Raw genomic sequence first — 22,003 nt, 5'->3', positions numbered from 1 at the left:
AGGCACGACTAAAACGATCAAAATAAAATATGAGAAAGTAGTGTGACACAAGAAAATAACTCAAAAATTTAAATAGCTTTTAATACGCTCCATCGAGACCAGTCATTAATGAGACTAAGAAACATACCCGGCAGATTACCGGAAAAAAGCCGCCGTTGATTCCCATAACTGTATTGGGATTGAAGGAAAAGAAAATATCAACAAAAATTGATTTTGGTATAAAAACATTTTTAAGTGCGATTTATTTTGATGTCATTTTGTAATTGAACCAACTCCTGTCTCTCAATGAGAGGCAACAGGGTCTAGTATCAATACCAATAAGCATTATAGATAGTGACTAAAACTTATGAGAACAAGTTCAAGTACCGGGCATCTAAAAATGGGCTTTGTGGGTTTATCCCGTTTCTATTTCTGAGTTCGATTTTTTTTATACTGACTCTCTTCATTTTGAATTGCTTTGCTGAGCAGCTGCTGTTTAAAAGGACTTTGAGCAGAATGACAGAAGAGTTAAACTAGCCTAGAGAAGTCAAAAAGATTTCATGCAAAATGTCGAAAAAGCGGCAAAATGGGTAAAGCGAAAAGTTCGACGAAGTAAAAAAACATAGCAGGACAAGTCCTGACGTACAATTCAAATAATTTTCATTGAATAAACAGAAAATTAGACCTAGAACGGACTATGAATGGATTAGGAAAACCATTTAAAAAAAATCCGATCCAAAAAAACGAAAAAACAGTAAAAATCGAAGTCAAATTCCCGCATGTGAACAAAAAACCACTAGCGAGAAAGCAAATTTTTGTTCAAACACCATTTTCTCACTCTACTTTATTTTGGAACGAAAAAAATTCACTCCGCAAAACCACTCGCTTTTTCGCTCCACTTCCTGTTTCGGCGTGACCAAAATCACTACTCCAATTTGACTTCAAAAATCATGAAAATGTGTGAACAGATAAGACAGCGCCCCAATACAATTCAAATTCTTTGAATTGTAAAAAATAAGAGCGCTATAATAGCCGACTGAGAAGATGAGGGCGGCTATAAAACAGTACAAAAAGGAAATACAATAAAGCAAAACAAAAGTTACTGATATTTAACTAAAAACGTGTACGCTAGCGTGTAACTAACATTGACCCATTAATTGCCCTCTTATGAATTGCCCTTCTAATATTAGAAAACATGAATGATTTTTCAAATCAATAGTTACAAAAAGCAGAAAAACAGCAAAAAATAAAAGTTGCTATTAAAGAGATGGAAACAAACAATTTCTTGCTCAAAAAGTTGCAACGTATAAAGCAGATCAAAAAGAGTGGAAGATTCTTCAACAACAACAAAACCCGGAAGGAGTAAAAAGATGACAATAAAGAGGAAAGGGTGAAGCCGAAACAAAATGGCAGGAAAAAAATTGTAAGCAAAAATGGGGCTGCAATATTGCTTTTGATTTATCTTAGCATAGGTTAGGTGATTCTGTTGCAATACATGATAACTTCGAGTTTAAATCAAGAACCACGTATCAACAACTAGAACTTACGAGCTATTCTGCTCATTAACACAACTTCGCCCGGAACAGGCATGTTGCAATTTTTATGATAATGGAAGTTCATGGAAGTTTACTTCGACCATTTTATAGAGATATTTTTGATATTACAAATTTCTGAATCCAAAGAATTCAGGAATTCTAAAATTCGGATATGCTTGGAAATATCTTTAATTGGATATGCTTCAATTATCTTTTCCGGGACTCTCTATTTGTTGAAGCCACGGAGAGAGAATTTCACGCATTTTTGAGGAAAAAATGCCATTATTCCATTATATTTAAAGAAACTTGGCAAGAGGGGAGTTTATGTTGAAAACTACTACAGAACTGACCAAAAATTTGATAGAACAAAGTTTTAAATGAATCTATAGAATCTCCAGGATATAGGTCTCCATTTTTAAATTTTTATGTCCCAAAAAATTACAAAAAGTAAGAGTTTATATCCTAACAGAACGTTATTTTTTCACAGAAAAATAAATCTATGACCGCGCAGCTAAACCGATTGGTTTAGGTTGTACGGCAAAATAGGCATCTTCAATGTTTGGAAAGCAGAACTCTTCTCTTAAAAAAGTCTGAACATATGTTTTTTTTTCAACTTCTAGTCGAATAATTCAATTTCTAATCGTATGAGTAATCAAATTTCTTTCGATTTAAACCTGAAAATAATGCCCATTTAAATTATTTTTTTTCCAGTCTTGTTTTTAAAAAATTTACGAACATCTAATGGTACATCGCAAAAAGCCACTAATTAGCAAGACTAAGCACTAAATAATTCATCAAAGTTATTCTCGAATCAATTGAGAAACAATTTTTTATAGAATGGAATGCTTCAATGCCGCCAGCCATTTTTCGCTAGAGGTTTTTTTCCACTGTACCTTGATAGCTTCAACTCTGATCAAGGGAGACACTGAAGTTCTTCTCAAAACTTTTCTCAGATTATTTTGTCCTTCCAACTTGATGGCTGCATCTTGTGCTAATTGATGTTTTAAAATTCTCGCAAATTATTGCAGTATCTTTTGCTTTGAGTGCAGAACGACACTGTTTTTGGCCAAAATATTTAGCCGCATTTCAAGCAAACTCTTAAAAGAACTAGAGAGTTTCCGGGAAAAATCAGAGTGTCATCAGCATAATGGACAATGTTACAGTGCACATAAAGACAGGTGGTGTATGTGTATATCGAGGTTAAGGGGCTAAGAAACTCTCCCTGAGATATATTTACAACTCAGCAGATTCAGTTTCACAAAACCTTTTGTAGTTTGTGTGAATGCTTGGAACGGCTTTTTGGCCCAAATTGGTTAATTTTAACGTTTTACAGAAAAGCATCTGAGATGTAAAATTGCGGTTGATACATTCATTTTATCAACTTGTCGACAAACGATTTCTGTTAACTAAAGCATTCTATGTGGAACAACGAGTTCAAAAACCACATTTTGTAGCCATCAGCTGGTTTCGTTCGGCTAAGGAGCTATTTTGAATTGATTCGGCTAAAAAGCTACTTCTCAAACACTTGAAAGTGAAAAGTTACTAAAATAGGTCACTGATTCTCTGGGTGTTCCCTGTTTTTGTTTTTTTTTTTCAAATGTGATTGACAAACGCTTTCTTAACTCAGAGGAAAACAACCTTCCGTCAATGCAAACCTTCCACAATTGTTAGTCATCTTGTTTTTCTGAAGAAAGCTTTTATCTGTAATTATTCTACGTTTACTTGCCAAACTTCGACAGTTAAAGTAAAAAAGTTTGAGATTAAAAAGTCTGAGAAGTACGAGAGTAAAAACTCTGATTAGTATTACAACACATAGCTGTTACAACATATAGGTCCCATAAATGGGCTGTTGATGACAGCAATGTCATATAATGGAATTCATTTGATGTTGTAGGAGCCAATATCAAAGATTGAGTGCAAAGGTTTCAGTTGTTTCAGTGCAAAGTTTTATTTTTACGTAAGCGACGTTTTGTGAGGATTTTGTTTTCTGGGCATTTTTTAAAGAAACTTCTGGTATTGTAAATTGTGGCTCTGCCGACTTCTGACAACTTCAAACTTGTTATAGTTATTGTAGCTATTATTTGCCACCATTTTTAGGAAATTGAAAAAAAAATTATCAGCTTTCCTTACGCGAGATGAATATTGGCATGGATTACCACCAAGGGAGTAGTTGGGGTTTTCATAATCACTCTCCTCTTCCGGTGTATTTCGCGAGCGATCTCGCTTTTTCCGCCAGTGCTTTAATAACCTTTTCACTGACAAATGAGCTAGGGTTCCAATCAACAGAATACAGACTATCACGAGCGCAGCCATCACCATCTTGCTCTCTTAAACAAAAAACTATTAATGACCTGCAAAAAAAGATTTCCCGGATATTAGTCAAGGATTCAAAAACGCGCTGGAAAAATATTCGTTAGCTTGCACGCAGAGCCGATTAAGCCAGATATCAGTCACGATCGTGATACTGCACAGTCGAAGATAGGTCGAAACCCTCTTTCTGCAAATTTCAATTCCAGAAAAAGCTAACAACTGGGAGGTGCTAACAATCAATTTAGAGATTTCTGAAAATTCAAAATAGCAAATGCCACAATTTTTAAAGAAATAAAAGCATGCAAATAGCATAAAAAACTTTTCGTTCATCAACAATACTACTAAGTTTTCTTGTGGAAAATAACCTGGAGAGTACGGCTCATCATAATTAAAACACAGCTCTAGATATGCACTAACTCTTCGAAACTTCGCCATCTGTGTGAACAACTTGCGATGACTCCTCGAACACCAACAGCGAATTAGATTCCTTGGAAAAGTCCAACTCTTGGCAGAACCGACTGTAGCTAAAGGAGCCAAAGCTACCTTTAGTTAGTGCGACGCATATGTTGAACGGTCTGTATTCGGGAAGCGCATGTTGATTGACTTCCTTGACTAGAGTCTTTTGAGATCCCGAATATTTGGAGTTGACATTGCACTTGAGAAACAAAAAAAAACGTAAATACTGAAAATCACTGAACAATTTTTAAATCTAAGATAAGGAGGTACATTTATTATTCTTCAATCAAAACCATAAAATATACCAGGCAGATTGCCACAAAATAGCCGCCATTGATTCCCATGAACCCGATTGGGATTGAAACAATAACAAAAAAAAAGTTTCAAGAAAATGACGACACAGTGCTAGTTATTTCAAATGGATAACGCGGTTAGAATCAATCCTGTTTTTCAACCAGATAACACATGGATTAGTATCAAAACGAATGAACACTCGACCTTGTAACAATGACTAATAATAACAAAGTTCAAATACGTGGCTTTTAAATACGTGGTCTTTATGTGTTTATTCTGTTTCTATTTTTGATATTGTTTTTCGATTTTAGCTCTCTCCATAGAAGATGCTTTGCTGAGAAAGTGCTTCTTAAAAACCACTTCGAGCAGAATGAGCGTAGCATAAAAATATCCCAAAGAAAAAACAGCGAAATTTCACGCAAAACACCGAAGGAGGGAAAATTGGGTAAAGCCAAACATTTTGTTGAGCAAAAAAACGTAGGGGAAAGATTCCGGAAACAACATGAAGAATGCAGCTGATAAGACTGATTGACGACACGAACTAAAAGAGTTCCAAATCGAAAAGAAGCAGCCAAAACACGGCAAACTTTTTTAAGCAGATTGAAAAAAGTGGTAAAAATCCTGAGATGACTTCGAAAAAATTTGCAGAATATTGAGACCAATAACTGTGAAAAATTTTAAAAAATAGGTTACAAGACATCTTTAATTTTCTCTCACAATGGTGAGAAAACAGCGGTTGTTTAAAGTGCGCAGTACTAACAATCCACCGCCTAGCAGAAAAGGAAAACGCTCTTAAAAAACTGAATGATTACTTCAATGACACACTGAGAAATTCGACCTACATAAACTCTCCAGAAAATCATTTGAACCTGATATTGAACAGACAACAAATTTACGAAAAAGCAAAAAAAAAATCGACATCTCTTGTTCATTCCAAATATTTCTTGCATCTATCTGCCTAAAAAGCCTTGCATCTATCTGCCTAAAAACAAAACAAACAATAATATACCCCGAGCTATACAATAACGTCAAAAAAGTTCAAAACCTTTCAGAAGTAGAAAGAACACACGAATTTTTTCAAAACAAATGCAATATATTTCAACAACTTGAGAAATATGAACAACTTGAGAAATTACTTTTTCACTCCTGTCCAAAGAAAGCAAAAAAAGTATTGCAAAAACCATTGAAAAAGAAAGCCACAAAACTCCATTTGAACACTAAACTAAAAAATATTTTCCAAAAACTGATTTGAAAAGTGCTTCAAAATCACTCTCCATTTAAAACCGTTCAGATATACTACAAAACGCCCACTTACTACCAAAAATAGACAGAATACCTACAAAACCCCGTGTAAATCTACGATATATCTATCCAAGTGGAACGAATTGAGTAAACTAAGTTAAACTGGACAAAAACCACGTGAACAAAATTCAGCCCGCAAACATTTCCCGCAGAAATGTTGCATAAACAAAATCCTTACACAGTTTCTCTCTGCTCGACAGTTTTATTCAATTTTTTAAGCAGCGTGACCTAAACAAGTTCTTTTGAAGCGTGGCATTTCCTGTTTCAAATTCACACCAACAATCTATCTTATTGATAATCTATCAAAAAACACGTTCTACCTAACTCCTCTCCAAGTCGTTACAATAAGAGCGCAATAATAGTCGACTGAGAGGATGGCGGCGGCTATTAAATATAATTAATTTTGTAATACTACATTCAATTTCAATATCTGCTCGCCGCTTTTTAGTTCGATAAAGAACTTCAATTTGAGCTAACAAGACCCAGTAAGACAAGTTTACTGGGAAGCTGTTTTACGGATAAAACATTCACAAACAAGTTGGACCAATAATTACTACGGCGATAAAAACAAAGGTTCTCAACATGTAATTTCATATGTATCAGCAGATTCAAAATCTCGCCAGCATCTTGTAACAAGTAGGATTTTGCTTTCAGAAACAGAAAGGATTTTAAGATTTTTCGACCACTTGGTTCATCGAAAGTTTTGGAATGCTAATAATTCCACCTCGTGAGATCATTTACTAACATAGCCGTCAGATTGCCGGAATAGCTACCAAATTTATCGACGCCGCTCAAAAAGCTATGTGAAAAACATTCAGCGATAAATGAATAACGCTTGATAAAATTCACTCCGCAGAAGCCTTTTTAAAGAGTACCTTTATTACATATATGAGTTCCTTTGACCTTAAATTATTTCACAAAAGTGACCTAAATTTTTCTCTAGAGAGAATGAGAGACGATGTCACGTGCGCACGCGCCGTGAGATGAAGTAATTCAAAATTTTTTTGACTTTTTCGAAACGAAACAACGAAGACGACGAATAAAAAAACATGAATCACAATTCAAAGCAATGGACAAAATGAAGACAACACAATCACACTCCTTTAAAGAACCGTTCCAAGACGGTTCAAATCTTATACAAAGAAGCCCACGAAAGAAACAGAACAAGGACAGGAAATTAAAAGCAAAAACATTTTTGTGGGAGTTCTTATGGAAGTGTTATGGAAGTTTTCATGTCCAACAACAACAAATTCGAAAGGCTTTTGCACAATGGGAGTTAAAGCGGCAAATGCCAACTTTGTAGGAAACCACTGAGAGACATAAAAGGACAACAACAAATATTTGTGAGTTTTTAAGAAGTCTGTGAAAACAAGTGGCATCAAAGTCGTTGAAAGAAGCAACTAAAACTTGAACTCTCGGACATCTATCGCACTATCCAAAAATAGAAAACATATGACAAAATTAAGGAAAACCTTTGGGAAACAAAAATAGCAACAAATGTAGGCAGCGACTAAAATTACAGCAACTCTCGAAAACAAATGTTGGCAAAGAATTTAAGTTGGAAGTAGCTGATCTTTCGGCTAAAAAAATTCATGCAAAGAATAACTAATTGGATTTAATCAAAAGTTTAAGGCTACATGCGCAAAAAAGCATGTGATAACGTGTCTGAACGGACCACAAGGGATGAAACTATCTTGGATGCCGAAAAAGTCAAAGTCAATATTAGCAATGATCTGAAACCAGTAAGTGGACTCATTAATTCCTAATTAGAAAGCAAATGAGACTTCTCAAAAATGAATGAGCGACATAACAACAATATAAACAATTCGAAAAGGCGAAAATCTCAAAAAATCAATAATAGTTTTAAAACATGTCAAAATCGTGGAAAATGTTAGCTATAAGTAGAAATATTTCACCAGATTTAAATTAGATTCATCACAGAGGGCTCAAATACAACCTGATGTAGAGCCAATGAGAATCTCGTTGATGATCCTAAGTGAAGTAACAATAAAAGCAACCAAAAAGAATTCGCAAAATTAAAAAAATCGCCAAAAATTTTTGAAAAGTCGCGTAAAAGTTGTTAAAACCTTCTGTGTCAAAAAGAAAGCATTAGGGTTAACTAAAAAAAGACCAAATAATGGCCCCGTGGGACCCACCATTGATGAGACTAAATAACAAAACAAAATGACAAAAAAGCGGCAAGATCAAAAAAAAACTTTTTTTTTCAAGCGAGTAGGATCAAAGTTGTTTAAGGAGTTCGATATGAATAAAAGCCTTCAAGTTCATCAAAAAGAGTCTGACAAGACAAACAATTAGACCTGTCCATAATGAGAATAAGTCACAGCACAAAAAACTGATATAAGAAGAATCCCAAAAAAATAGTTAACATCTTAAAACATAACCGACTAACGTCGGGCGAATTGCTCTCAATCGGTTGGCTTCGTCAGTAGCTAGCAACGTTTTAGTGAGGCCAGCTTTAATTCAACTGAAGGGGTGTAAGGTGAGTGCAGTGGGGGTGCACCAAAGCGAGGGTGCAAAAGTGGATTGCGGGACTGATGTGAGGGCGATGGGTGGGGGTGTGGGATCAAAGAACCGCCCTTCACGCCATAAGTATAAGTCTCCAAAACATTTTCTGTGAATCGCATACTTGAAGACTAGCGGACTGAAAGGCTCTAACAGAACTTAATGCCCACTGGGCGCTACCTCTTTTTCCGTTTCTGAAAACTAAAGTCAAATGGGTCAGACGAAAAATCGGTCAAACAAAAAATTGCATAGACAGACAGGATTAATATATTTGCTATAAAGTGCTTTTGAGAGCGATTAACAATAATTTTCTAAAAAGTGCTTGTTAGGTCATTTATGATAAAAAAATTTCTACTATAACTCAGCGTTAATGAGGATAATAGATGATAGATTACGCGACATAACAGCAGCTGAAGTGCGGCATCAACAAAAAAGAGAGAGAGAGAGAGAGTGAGGGAAAGAGATAAAACGTGAACGAGAAAGAGAGGGAAAGATATCTATATACATATATATATATATATATATATATATATATATATATATATATATATATAAATGCAAAATTTATATATATATATATATATATATATATATATATATATATTTTATATATATATATATATATATATATATATATATATTCCAGTAACTTTTAAAATTTTCAAACTTTTAAAAAATGAAAAATTGAAAAAAATGCAGAATTTGTCCGAAAAAGGCTCATATTCGTGATGTGAAAACGTTGAAATCATTCCATTAACACTAGAAACTATGCAGTAACCTATTACAAAACTCTAGAATAGCTTCCTTATAAGGAGGTCCCAAGGCCCCGGTGCAGGAAAAAATTCAAAGACTTGAAATATTTTGCTTAAATTCGTGATATTTAAATCTTGAAAAACATTCCAATACTTTTAAAACTATGCAGTTATATATTATCAAACCCTAGAGGAAGTTCTGTGACTCTTCAGGGTGGAGAAACCTAAAAATGACATCGAATTTCAAACAGCAAGTTCTACTAAAAAAATTGCTCAAACCTGTGATATTAAAAAAGTTGAAAATTAAAACATGGCTAAATTCTCCAGTAACTTAATATCAAATCCTAACAAAGGTTCTCTGATCCGGGGGCTCAAAAAACCTGAATGATGACTATAAAAGTAAAAAAAATTGAAAAAAAAAATGCAAAACTTGTCAAAAAATGTTCCAATTCGTGAAGTGAAAATGTTGAAACCAATCCATTAACACTAGAAACTATGCACTAACCTACTATAAAACCCTGGAGTGGCTTGCTCGACACCCAGGGAAAATAAAAATGAAAAAAAAACAAAAAATTTCAAAAGCTTGAAAAAAAATTGTGCAGATTAGTATAAAATTGCGTGTTTTTAGCGAGGGGTTGTTCGTCAGTAGCTAGACACGATGGAGGGGAAGGGTGCACCGGGGCTGAGATGGGGGCAACAGTGGGATGGGGTGTAACCGCGAGGGGTTGGGGGCAACAATGGAGGGGTCTTCAACCTCCAAGAACCACTCTTCACTCAAAAAGTCTCCAAAACAGTTTGAGTTCATACACAGCTGAAAAGCTCTAAGAGCAATAAACGCCCACTAAGCGCTACCTGTTTATCATGTTTTTGAGGACGAGAAGTCAAATGCGTCAGAAGAAAATCGGTCAAGCGAAAAATAGTATTAAAAAAGACCGACAGGACTAATATAATTGCTACAAACTTGGTTTGAGAGCAATTAAAACATAGCTGGCAGATTGCCAGAAAATAGTCGCAATTGCTTCGTAGATCTGCAGTCCCAAAAAAACAGTAAAAAAGACAGACCAAAAAATTTCGTCTTTTCATTGAAGGCTGATGATATGTTATTTCGATTAAAAATCAGTGTAAATTTTTGCTGCCTCTATTAGCTGCTCTCAATTAACCTTCATTTAGAGTGACACACAAACAATTGACTTGAATTAAAGTAACCAAAAGTCAATTTCAAAGTCCGGAAGTCATTTTTGTGAGTGAGGTAAGTCAAGTGTGACAAAAAATTTAATCATGCATATGAACAAAAAACTCGCTCCACTCAATTGGAAACAAAAAACAAATCATCAGGAATAAAGCAAACAAGAAAAAAACTTTCTTTTCAATAAAGCATTAGACTCAAAATCATTGTTTATGACAAATTGTCTGATATGATTAAACAGCGATCAACATATGAATTTAAAAACATAACAAACGGTCCATTTCAAAAAAAAAGAGAAAACCAAGGTTGCGAAAAAAAAGGACAGAACCTAAGAAACCTGTCAAAATTTTTAAAAATCTTCTACAAAAAAGTAAAGCCTCAGCAACTATTCACAACACCATTTGGAAATCAGTTCCTGCTTATTTATTGAGTACCCAAATGACACTTGAACGCACTGAAAACGTTAAAAATGAGTAACATGAGCCAGAAGTAAAAACTACAATAAAACAGAAGATTTGATTGGTTTATTTTTTAAAAATATGGGACTTCAAACATTTATTTGTTTTCACTTAGTAACAATGACCCTACCGGTGACCCTAATTGAATAATTGAACAGCAGAAATTCGGCAAAAAACTTCAAAAACTGAAAAAATAAGCAGAATGATTAAAATTATCCTGCGTTCTTCACCTAAAAGAAACTTAAAACAATATTAACAAATTAAAAACCATGAAAGCGAACAAAAACCTCGTTTCAAACAAAAACACTAATCTAGACACTATAAAACATGAAAAACAACATTAAAAAACAGCTTCTAGAAGCGTCTAAAACAAAGCAATCACAAATATTGATAGCATATAAAACTGTAACACATGATTGAGATGTACAAAATGCTCCCAAACGTGTAATTACTTGTCAAAACAGTTCAACGTGTAATTACTTGTCAAAACAGTTCAGTAGAATTACAGAAAAAATAAGAAAACTAACAAAACTGATTTAAAAAAGCCGCACTAACTAAAGTGTTTCGATGCCGTATCAAAATTTTTTTAACACCTTTTCTCGATCTCTAAAAAATGCGGCACGAACATTACATCATTCTCTCTTACCTCTACGCTTCCAGATTCTCTAACAGAATTTGACCTAAACACTTTGTTTTCACGCACTTCCCTTTCAGCAGTTTTACATAAAATCTTAGTTTTCACGTGCGGTATTGACTATTACATCCTGTATTAAATACACTTCAGAAAATATCGATAAAGAATAACCGGAATACTTCCAGAAACGACTCGTCACAACCGAATCATTCAGGAAACGAAGAAAACAAAAAAAACTTCTTCGCAAAAGTTCTTACTAACACTGATCATGAGAATCAAAAACCTTTTCAAATCATGACAAAAAAGAACAACTTGAAATAAAAGAAACTAGATACTGAACTTTTCATTATACAATGGCACATATAGCAAAAAAATCTTTTTAAAAGATAGAGAATTAAAATACAACATCAGGCAAGTAATATTGGATAAAAACTTGACCAAAATTGCAGAAAAACCGAAAAGGAAATTGTTAAAGAAAATTAAGAACTCATAAATTTCTTAATTTTGTCAAGTTCTCAACAAAATGTTTTAAACCAACAAAACTGTACTCAATTGGTATTTTACAACTCCGCAAACCATAAACAACGTTTTATATCCTACTAAAAGCAGTACAACAAAACAATGCAAAAAAAAGGGCTAAAATATGCCTAAAAATCAGCTTAAACCTAAAAATCAGCTTAACCTAAAAATTAGCTTTAAATTCATGTTAATCGCCAGAATCATTTATACCAAGATCAAAACAACCCTAAAACTAAAAAAACAACATCATTAAACTTCTCAAACAAAGAAATTGAAAAAATGGCTTAAAAAACGCACATGAACAAAAAAAATTTTGCTCGCTCACAGAAATGTTCTCACACCTCAATTGCGTGCTCTCTTGAAAACAACGGTATGAACACAAAAAAAAACACTCTTTCCCCTCCACTCTTCAATTTTTAACAATCAAAGCACTCGAAATATTTTTCACGCGTTTTATTTCCAGCTTTAAAACTCACTCCGAATTACAAAACTCACTCCAAAAATTGATTACAAAAAGACACTTGAGTCGTAAAAAAGACAGCGAACCAAAACAATACAAATTGTTTGAATGATAAAAAGCATTGCCAGCAAATTGCCAAAAAATAGCAGCTGTTGGCCCGCTTGCGCACATTGGGATTGAGAAAAAATTAGGAGATAGAAATATACAGAATTTTTCTAAGTGTCAAAGTGACCTTAGTTGGTGTGTAAATTCTGCATATTCGGTTAAATTCTAAAAATACACTTGCGTAAGCATCTAAAATAAACGCTATTAAGCATAACACTAATGCCAGGTAGCAATCACTTTAATGAATTTTGATAACCTAATGCGCTCGAACTTATGACCAGGCTTTCTATGTTTATCCCGTTTCTTTTGAATTTGCTCTTTTTACTTTGACATTTTTCTCCACATTACGTTATTCAATACGCGAATAAAATTAAAATCCATTCAGTTGAAACAGTGAGTGAAGTAAACCAGAAGCCAAGCGTGAAAATTGTGACTTACGTAGAACGAAAAACGTGATCAAAAGATAAAGCGAATTAAAAAACATAGCAGGGCAAGTCCTTACCTACAATTCAAAGAACTTTCAATATAAAAAACAAAAAACTAGAATGTACTATTACTTGCTTGAAGAAACCGTTTGGAAACAAATCCCAGCAAACAATTGAAAAAAAAGTAAAAATCGAAGCGAAAATGCCGCATGTGAGCAAAACACCACTAGCGAGAAAGCAAATTTTTGTTCATTCACCGCTTTCTCACTCAACTACAAAATTAGAGCAAAAAAGGTCAAGCCGCATAACCACTCGCTTTTTTGCTCCACTTCCTGTTTTGTGGCCAAAATCACTACACCAATTTGACTTCAAAAATTATGAAAATGTGTGAACAGGTCTCAAAATAAACATAGCCAGAAGAATTCCGGAAACGACTCGAAGATGTCTTTGCCGAAAAGCAGCTTGTCGAATAATGTACAATATCTAATTTCTGATGGCAGTGAGCCTCAGAGAAGAGAAAAGACTACCTCAATTGAAGCGAAAGAAAACTAAACTAAAAATTTAAACCAAAAAAATCAATCAACCAAAATTCAATTACGCTTTCGATTTGCACAAGCGCAAAGACAAAGAGCAAACAATATTTGAAGCCTTCGACTCAACTTCTTACAAATTTGGAAAACGCAAAATAAGCATTAAAAATCTGTAATTTTGAAATAAAGCGAAAAAAGTCAGAAATTATGAAAAATTGAAACAACTTTCCCCATTTTCTGTCAAATATTCAGAGGAAAAAAACATGGTAACAAATAATCGTAAAATTAGCGTAAAACTCCCCGTAATTACCAAAAACTTCCGAAACGCTTTCACCCGGAACGAAAATGATAATTTTAGTCTAAAATAATCTTTAAGACAACATAGAAGTTTCAAAAAACAAAAAATAGCTTGAACCGCATGTCAAAAAAAAATTTTCTCTGTCAGCGAACAAATTTTTCATACCTGCGTTTCTCTCTTTGGTTCAAAAGAAGGAATGAACAAAAGAACCACTCTCATTTCTCCGCTCTTCAAATTTGTTCGCTGAAACAACTTTTACAAACTTTATTCACTCCCTGCTCTTCCGGTTTTCCTGTTCGCTCACTTATCAAAAACATACCCGGCAGATTGCCGGAAAATAGCCGCCGTTGATTCCAATAAGCATGGTTGGGATTGAAATAACAGAAGATATTGAAAAAAAAAGATTTTTGTACAAAAACATTTTTTTAAGTCCGATTTGTTTTGATGGCATTTCGTAGTTGAATATACTTCTGTTTCGTAGAGAGAGGCTACAGGGGCTACTATCAATAACAATAAGCATTAGAGAGAGGTAACTAATACTTATAGGAACGACGTTCAAATAGCGGGCATCTAAAATTGGGCTTTATGGGTTTATCCCGTTTCTATTTCTGACTTCAATTTTTTATACTGACTCTGTTCATTTTGAATTGCTTTGCTGAGCAACTGATGTTCAAAATCACTTTTAGCAGAATGAGAGAAGAGAGAAACTAGCCTAGAGAAGTCAAAAAGATTTCACGCAAAATGTTGAAAAGGCGGCAAAATGAGGTAAAGCGAAACATTTTTTTATTCGACGAAGTAAAAAAAAAAATAGGAGTGCTATAATAGCCGGCTGAGAAGATGAGGGCGGCTATTAAAAAAAAACAGAAAACCAGAAGACGCCTTCGAGTCTTAAAAAGACAGCGCCCCAATACAATTCAAATTCTTTGAATCGTAAAAAAGGAGAACCCCTGCATAAATAATAGCCGTTGAGAGGCTGACAGCTGCTTCTAAAGAGGAACAGCAATACAGCTACGCCAACTTACAGCTTCGCACCCTATAAAAAGATCATTTAGAGACTATCGGAGATTTTTCTTAATGAGTTGCATTGATAATACCTGTTTTACTGGTTCGCTGTTTTGCACGTTGATTGAGATGACACAGTAGCACATCTGCCATTGAGATCGAGAGCTTGATGTTATCAGTGGATGGAACTCAGGGGTTCTCACTGTGATGTTGACAATGTTCCCTGATCTCCTAATTGATGAAAGCTCATTATCCTTGTCAATGTTGTAGTGGACTGGAAAACAAATGAAAGGGCTACTTACATCTCCAGGTTGCAAATTTACTCCAAAAAATAACTACTGACGTCCGCGGAATCGGTAATGAAACCTCATGTAATGTAACGAAACAGTCAATAAGCATACTAAGAGACCTACAATAGACAGTTTTATTTAGATGTTTATTACGCTTGTTCTGAAGCTAATCAGTTCAAAATTTCAGCTGTAAACAACCCAAAAAAGAGGTATTTCTCTCACTCTCTCTCTCTCTCTCTCCCAAGCGTTTGCTGACTTGTTTGACAAGCTACATCTTCCAGAGATGACTCAAGTCACTGAGAAAAATGTCCATCTTGATACAAATACAGGCTACAGTTTTTGAATGAGACCAATTAAGTACATGAGAACAAAGCGGTCAGAAACGGAATGACAGTGACCGCGATGGAATGGCATCAAATATGAAATCGGAACAACAATACTTCAATTTTAGGTTCTGTATTGACTATATTGAACTAAAAATTGTACAGGCAACTTTAATCGTGCACAAAAATTAACCATCTATCACGTATTTTGAAACACAGGCAGGTCAATAAAGAAAAAAGCTGATCTCAACGCAGCCAGCACACTAACATCTGAAACCAATTCTCTCTTAAATTGTCCTGATTTATTAGCACCACTTTGTTTGAATAATAATTGTGGCTGTTACTTACACGAGTAAAGGTCGTCGGGGTAAATGTACTTGGCCAGTTTAGCAGAATCGGAATCCAAGCTCGGTACTTTGTTTCTATCTGGCAATCTTTCACCCAAACGCTTTCTGGCGTAGAATATTTGGACCTCGCATTTGTTTCCAGATAGCGGCTCAGTAAATAGCACACATCTGCCATCACGACTAATTGATGAGTTGCCAGTGAAAGATATGGGCGTCCAGGTTGCCGGAGCAGATCTACGGTTTGGAAAGCTAGTAAAAAAATTCATTTACACAAAAGCTATGATAAAAGTAGAATAGCTTAACCTCCCGAAAATCATCAGCAAATTGAAGATTGGAGGGCCCTAAACTTAATTTGCTCCTAAAATGTGACACAAAAAGTATTGAAAATTTTTCAAACAAAGATCAGAAGGAAATATTAGTGATTTCCAGAGCATTGCCAGTTCCAGTTCCAAATATTTCTGTTCAACATTTTCCAGAAAAGTGCTTCCAAATTCGTGCGTGTATTTATGCTCATTAGTGTGTTAAAGATTGCTAACTTATCGTTCAACAGAACTCTGTGTCTACCACGTTTAAAGTTTTCAGATATAGGCATGGCACCTGTTGGGAAATATATCCGACAGACGGCCAAATTACAAATTTTACGCTTCCTAGAAAGATGAAAACTGTTTTGAATTAAAAATCGTCTCATCAGATACAGACGAAATAACAGCAACCAAATTCAACTTAGAAAACTGAACCAGATCCAATATTTGAATAGTGAGAACATTAGATACCATAGTTTTGAATAAGCAATTGGAAAACTGCTCAATTCCAAAACTCCAAAAATTACCTCTCACAAAAAAAACTAATTTTAGAAAATTTTACACCACATAAAACACAGCTGTAGTTTTGAAATATGCAGTGATTTGGTTAGCTCCGTAAATTGTGCATCATATCTCCTCACTTTCAACTTCTGGTAAGACCACTATGCTGCTCCCATATCCTATTAGAGCTGTACTAGCTCCTTATGTTGATTCTGCGTCAACATCATTATAGTGAGAGTAAAATTTGGAGTTATACTTTAAACCATATACAAAAAGCTGTAGTTTTAAAATAAGCAGTGATTTGGTGAAAAAAACTCAACCATTCGAGATGAACTTTGAACAAAGAACTTTTGTATCTATGCCAAAACGGTTATCCTCAAAACGTTTTACACCCTTGAAAGTATAAGAGCAACTACTAGCTCGTTATTTTGATTCCATGTCAACACAGTTATAGTGAGAGTAAAGTACGGAACCTCTATGGGTTGCGAGCCCACAATCTCACAATTGTTTGCACTTGCATGCTCTCGTCTAAGCCATCTGGTCCACATTGAAACAGTCTTACTATGCACTCATAAATTGAGCTATCACTTCAAGCTCCAGCTTATGATCACAACTTACTTACTTACTAGAGTGCATACTCTAACCTACCCCCTTAAGTTGTTCATTATACCTCCTAACTTGCCGCACTGAAAAAGCACACAATATGCGTCACTTTTCAAAATATCAAATGTTTGAACCAAAAACTTACAACAAATGAAGGCAGTAAAGATACAATAAATTATAAAGAATAAATGACAAAATTGGAACTTTAGCAAAATAAGTTTGGGTTGAAATAGGTTTTCACATGATCAGTTCACTAAACTGAAGAAAGAGCTTTCCGAACTACTTTTTAATAAAATTGAGAATTAGACAGTACTAAATTGAAATTGAAAAAATGCGGGTGGAAGCAAAAAGTCTTAAGAAATCTGTTAGGACGCCAAACATACTTTTTGAAAAAGATTTTTGCCTAATTCACATTCTGAGAGATAAAATTGACAAAAACTGATTTAGACTTACCACTAATTTGTCAGTAAACAAGAGAAAAGGCGTCAAAGCTTGATTATTGATTTCTTTACAAATTGAAAGAGTTGGTAGTCCTGAACAATTCTGACTTAAACCAAATCTGTTTTGTTGCATCATTTTCAATAAACAAATTTTCAAATAAATCCACTGAAATAGATAGAGATTTGTGTTTAAACACTCATTTGATGCTTATAGTGGTGCAGGGGTTCACATATCAGTCCAATTCGTTCAAAAAACAATATTCATCAGTATTTTTTTGGTTTTCTTTTTTGCCCACAATCTGATAAATGAGTCGTTTATTCTTCTATAAAAATTATGCTGTAATCTTTCTGCCCAGATCATCTTGTTAATCAGAAACAAGAAATATATTTCACCATCTCTTGGCTGATATGAAAAATCTAAACTTTGGTACTTTTGCCATTTGCACCAGATCTTTTTGAATTGTAGATGGCAAAATCATTGCCATGTCAAAATAACACTACGCAATGGTGCCTCGAAAAAGGAATTTTGGTCTCAAACTCAAACAGGTATGACACATCTCATTACGTTAGTGGAGTACAATAGACAATGACAAAACGGAGTTCAGCAATCATATCAAGTCATGGAGCTAGTCGAAACAAACAGGTGAGTTAGTTTACTTACATTGACACATCCGCATAATCATCAGTCCACAAAACATGGTTATCCCTAAATTCCACACAATTAATTCATTTCACACTGTAGCGAATCTCAAACGAGAGCCACTCATCTATAGCTCCAATTTTTACAAGACTGATAAAGAATAATGCGCGCATTTTGATGTCCCATTTCAAATCTGAAGTAAATGGCGTTTATTGGCAGTGCTCTGATGCAAAGTTGAAACACGCTAGTATTAGTACTAAGTATTAACTCACGCAGTTGTTAATTTCGTTACATACCAGTGACAACTCAAAAGTACTAGACACAAAGCACGGGTCTGCCCCGTCCCAATTTATATTAGGTGCATGTTTGCACCCCACGCTCACGTGCGATATTACCACATCATGATTTACTATGTAATGGCATGCACTCTATAAATGGAGATGCATAATATACACCCAGGTTGAGGTCCCAGACGGAAAGTCGATATGTCCAGACCGTCCCAGACGGAAAGTGCCTATGTCCAGACCGTCCCAGACGGAAAGTGCCTATGTTCAGACTTTCGTGCGTTCACCAGACTTTCGTGCGTTCATGTCCAGACCTTCGTGCGTTCACCAGACTATCGTGCGTTCATGTCCAGACTTTCGTGCGTTCACCAGACTTTCGTGCGTTCATGTCCAGACTTTCGTGCGTTCATGTCCAGACTTTCGTGCGTTCGACAGACTTTCGTGCGTTCACCAGACTTTCGTGCGTTCACCAGACTTTCGTGCGTTTATGTCCAGACTTTCGTGCGTTCACCAGACTTTCGTGCGTTCATGTCCAGACTTTCGTGCGTTCATGTCCAGACTTTCGTGCGTTCGACAGACTTTCGTGCGTTCACCAGACTTTCGTGCGTTCACCAGACTTTCGTGCGTTCATCAGACCTTCGTGCGTTCACCAGACTTTCGTGCGTTCATGTCCAGACTTTTGGAACTAGGTAAACACTTGTCCAAATTAGTTCGGTCAGTCCGGATTCTTAATTTTATCACGAATTGTGGCTAAAGTGGAGCATACCCACCAAAAACGAGCATAATTGGTCTAAAATTGACAATTTCGTGTCCAAAACAATGTTCGGTGATCGAAAAAGTTAAGCCTCATCGAGCGCGGATACTTTTTAGGAAGTAATTGAAAACTTGTCCAAAATGCTGCGCTCAGTCTATTTTTTTATTTCATCCCCAATTTTGGCTAAATTGGAGCCTGCACACCAAATATGAGCACAATTGGACTAAAATTGACGATTTGGTCACCAAAACAATGTTCGGTGATAGAAAAAGTTCAGATACTTTTTTGGAAATAGGTAAAAACTTGTCAAAATTAGTTCGGTCAGTCCAAATTTTTAATTTTATCACAAAATGTGGCTAAAGTGGAGCATACCCACCAAAAACGAGAAAAAATGGTCTAAATTTGACGATTTCGTGTCCAAAACAATGTTCGGTGATCGAAAAAGTTAAGCCTCATCGAGCGCGGATACTTTTTTGGAAGTAATTGAAAACTTGTCCAAAATGCTGCGCTCAGTCCATTTTTTAATTCATCCCCAACTATGGCTAAATTGAAGCCTGCACACCAAAAATGAGCACAATTGGACTAAAATTGACGATTTGGTCAACAAAACAATGTTCGGTGATAGAAAAAGTTCAGATAGTTTTTTGGAACTAGGTAAAAACTTGTCAAAATTAGTTCGGTCAGTCCGAATTTCTAATTTTATCATGAATTGTGGCTAAAGTGGATCATACCCAACAAAAATGAGCATAATTGGTCTAAAATTGACGATTTCGTGTCCAGAACAATGTTCGGAGATCAAAAAATTTAAGCCTCATCGAGCGCGGATACTTTTTTGGAAGTAATTGAAAACTTGTCCAAAATGGTGCGCTCAGTCCTTTTTTTATCTCATCCCCAACTATGGCTGACTTGGAGCCTGCACATCAAAAATGAGCACAATTGGACTAAAATTGACGATTTGGTCACCAAAACAATGTTCGGTGATAGAAAAAGTTCAGATACTTTTTTGGAAATAGGTAAAAACTTGTCAAAATTAGTTCGGTCAGTCCGAAGTTTTAATTTTATCACAAATTGGGGCTAAAGTGGAGCATAGCCACCAAAAACGAGCATAATTGATCTAAAATTGACGATTTAGTGTCCAAAACAATGTTCGGTGTTCGAAAAAGTTAAGCCTCATCGAGCGCGGATACTTTTTTGGAAGTAATTGAAAACTTGTCCAAAATGGTGCGCTCAGTCTATTTTTTTATTTCATCCCCAATTATGGCTAAATTGAAGCCTGCACGCCAAAAATGAGCACAATTGGACTATAATTGACGATTTGGTCACCAAAACAATGTTCGGTGCAAGAAAAAGTTCAGATACTTTGTTGGAAATAGGTATAAACTTGTCCAAAATAGTTCACTCAGTCCTTTTTTTCAATTTCATCCCCAATTATGGCTAAAATGGCGCGTACAACCAATAGTGAGCACAATTGGACTAAAATTGACGATTTGGTGTCCAAAATAATGTTCGGTGATCGAAAAGTTAAGCCTCATCGAGCGCGGTTACTTTTTTGGAAGTAATTGTAAACTTGTCCAAAATGGTTTATTCAGTCCAATTTTTTTATTTCATCCCCAACTATGGTTGAATTGGAGCCTGCACACCAAAAATGAGCACAATTGGGCTATAATTGACGATTTGGTCACCAAAACAATGTTCGGTGATAGAAAAAGTTCAGATACTTTTTTGGAACTAGGTAAAAACTTGTCAAAATTAGTTCGGTCAGCCCGAATTTCTAATTTTATCATGAATTGTGGCTAAAGTGGATCATACCCAACAAATATGAGCATAATTGGACTAAAATTGACGATTTGGTGTCCAAAACAATGTTCGGTGATCGAAAAAGTTAAGCCTCATCGAGCGCGGATACTTTTTTGGAAGTAATTGAAAACTTGTCCAAAATGGTTTATTCAGTCCATTTTTTTAATTTCATCCCCAACTATGGCTGAATTGGAGCCTGCACACCAAAAATGAGCACAATTGGACTATAATTGACGATTTGGTCACCAAAACAATGTTCGGTGACAGAAAAAGTTCAGATACTTTTTTGGAACTAGGTAAAAACTTGTCAAAATTAGTTCGGTCAGTCCGAATTTCTAAATTTATCGTGAATTGTGGCTAAAACGGATCATACCCAACAAAAATGAGCATAATTGGTCTAAAATTGACGATTTCGTGTCCAAAACAATGTTCGGTGATCGAAAAAGTTAAGCCTCATCGAGCGCGGATACTTTTTTGGAAGTAATTGAAAACTTGTCCAAAATGGTTTATTCAGTCCATTTCTTTAATTTCATCCCCAACTATGGCTGAATTGGAGCCTGCACACCAAAAATGAGCACAATTGGACTATAATTGACGATTTGGTCACCAAAACAATGTTCGGTGACAGAAAAAGTTCAGATACTTTTTTGGAACTAGGTAAAAACTTGTCAAAATTAGTTCGGTCAGCCCGAACTTCTAATTTTATCATGAATTGTGGCTAAAGTGGATCATACCCAACAAATATGAGCATAATTGGACTAAAATTGACGATTTGGTGTCCAAAACAATGTTCGGTGATCGAAAAAGTTCAGATACTTTTTTGGAACTAGGTAAAAACTTGTCAAAATTAGTTCGGTCAGCCCGAATTTCTAATTTTATCATGAATTGTGGCTAAAGTGGATCATACCCAACAAATATGAGCATAATTGGTCTAAAATTGACGATTTCGTGTCC

At 35.2% G+C, this 22,003-nt stretch overlaps 1 protein-coding gene across 6 annotated transcripts in view; it reads right to left on the bottom strand.

The window, feature by feature from the left end:
* Positions 1-22,003, bottom strand: part of LOC142342675 (uncharacterized) — a 173,700-nt gene that overhangs the window by 57,476 nt on the left and 94,221 nt on the right. For 3 of the 6 annotated variants that reach the window (XM_075394153.1, XM_075394147.1, XM_075394148.1), the window contains exons 3-7: positions 18,236-18,280; positions 15,730-15,977; positions 14,861-15,042; positions 4,242-4,479; positions 3,645-3,841 (exon numbers count right to left, since the gene is read on the bottom strand). In XM_075394153.1, coding sequence (XP_075250268.1) covers positions 3,645-3,841; positions 4,242-4,479; positions 14,861-15,042; positions 15,730-15,977; positions 18,236-18,280 — 910 coding nt within the window. The remainder of the gene's footprint in view (positions 1-3,644; positions 3,842-4,241; positions 4,480-14,860; positions 15,043-15,729; positions 15,978-18,235; positions 18,281-22,003) is intronic. The other 3 variants (XM_075394149.1, XM_075394150.1, XM_075394152.1) reach the window with 3 other exon arrangements.

This window comes from Convolutriloba macropyga, chromosome 7 (genome assembly GCF_964194025.1).
Source record: "Convolutriloba macropyga chromosome 7, txConMacr16.3, whole genome shotgun sequence".
Lineage (NCBI taxonomy): Eukaryota > Metazoa > Xenacoelomorpha > Acoela > Convolutidae > Convolutriloba > Convolutriloba macropyga.
Note: the sequence above shows the minus strand (reverse complement) of the source record. Positions and strands in the feature narration are given on the sequence as shown.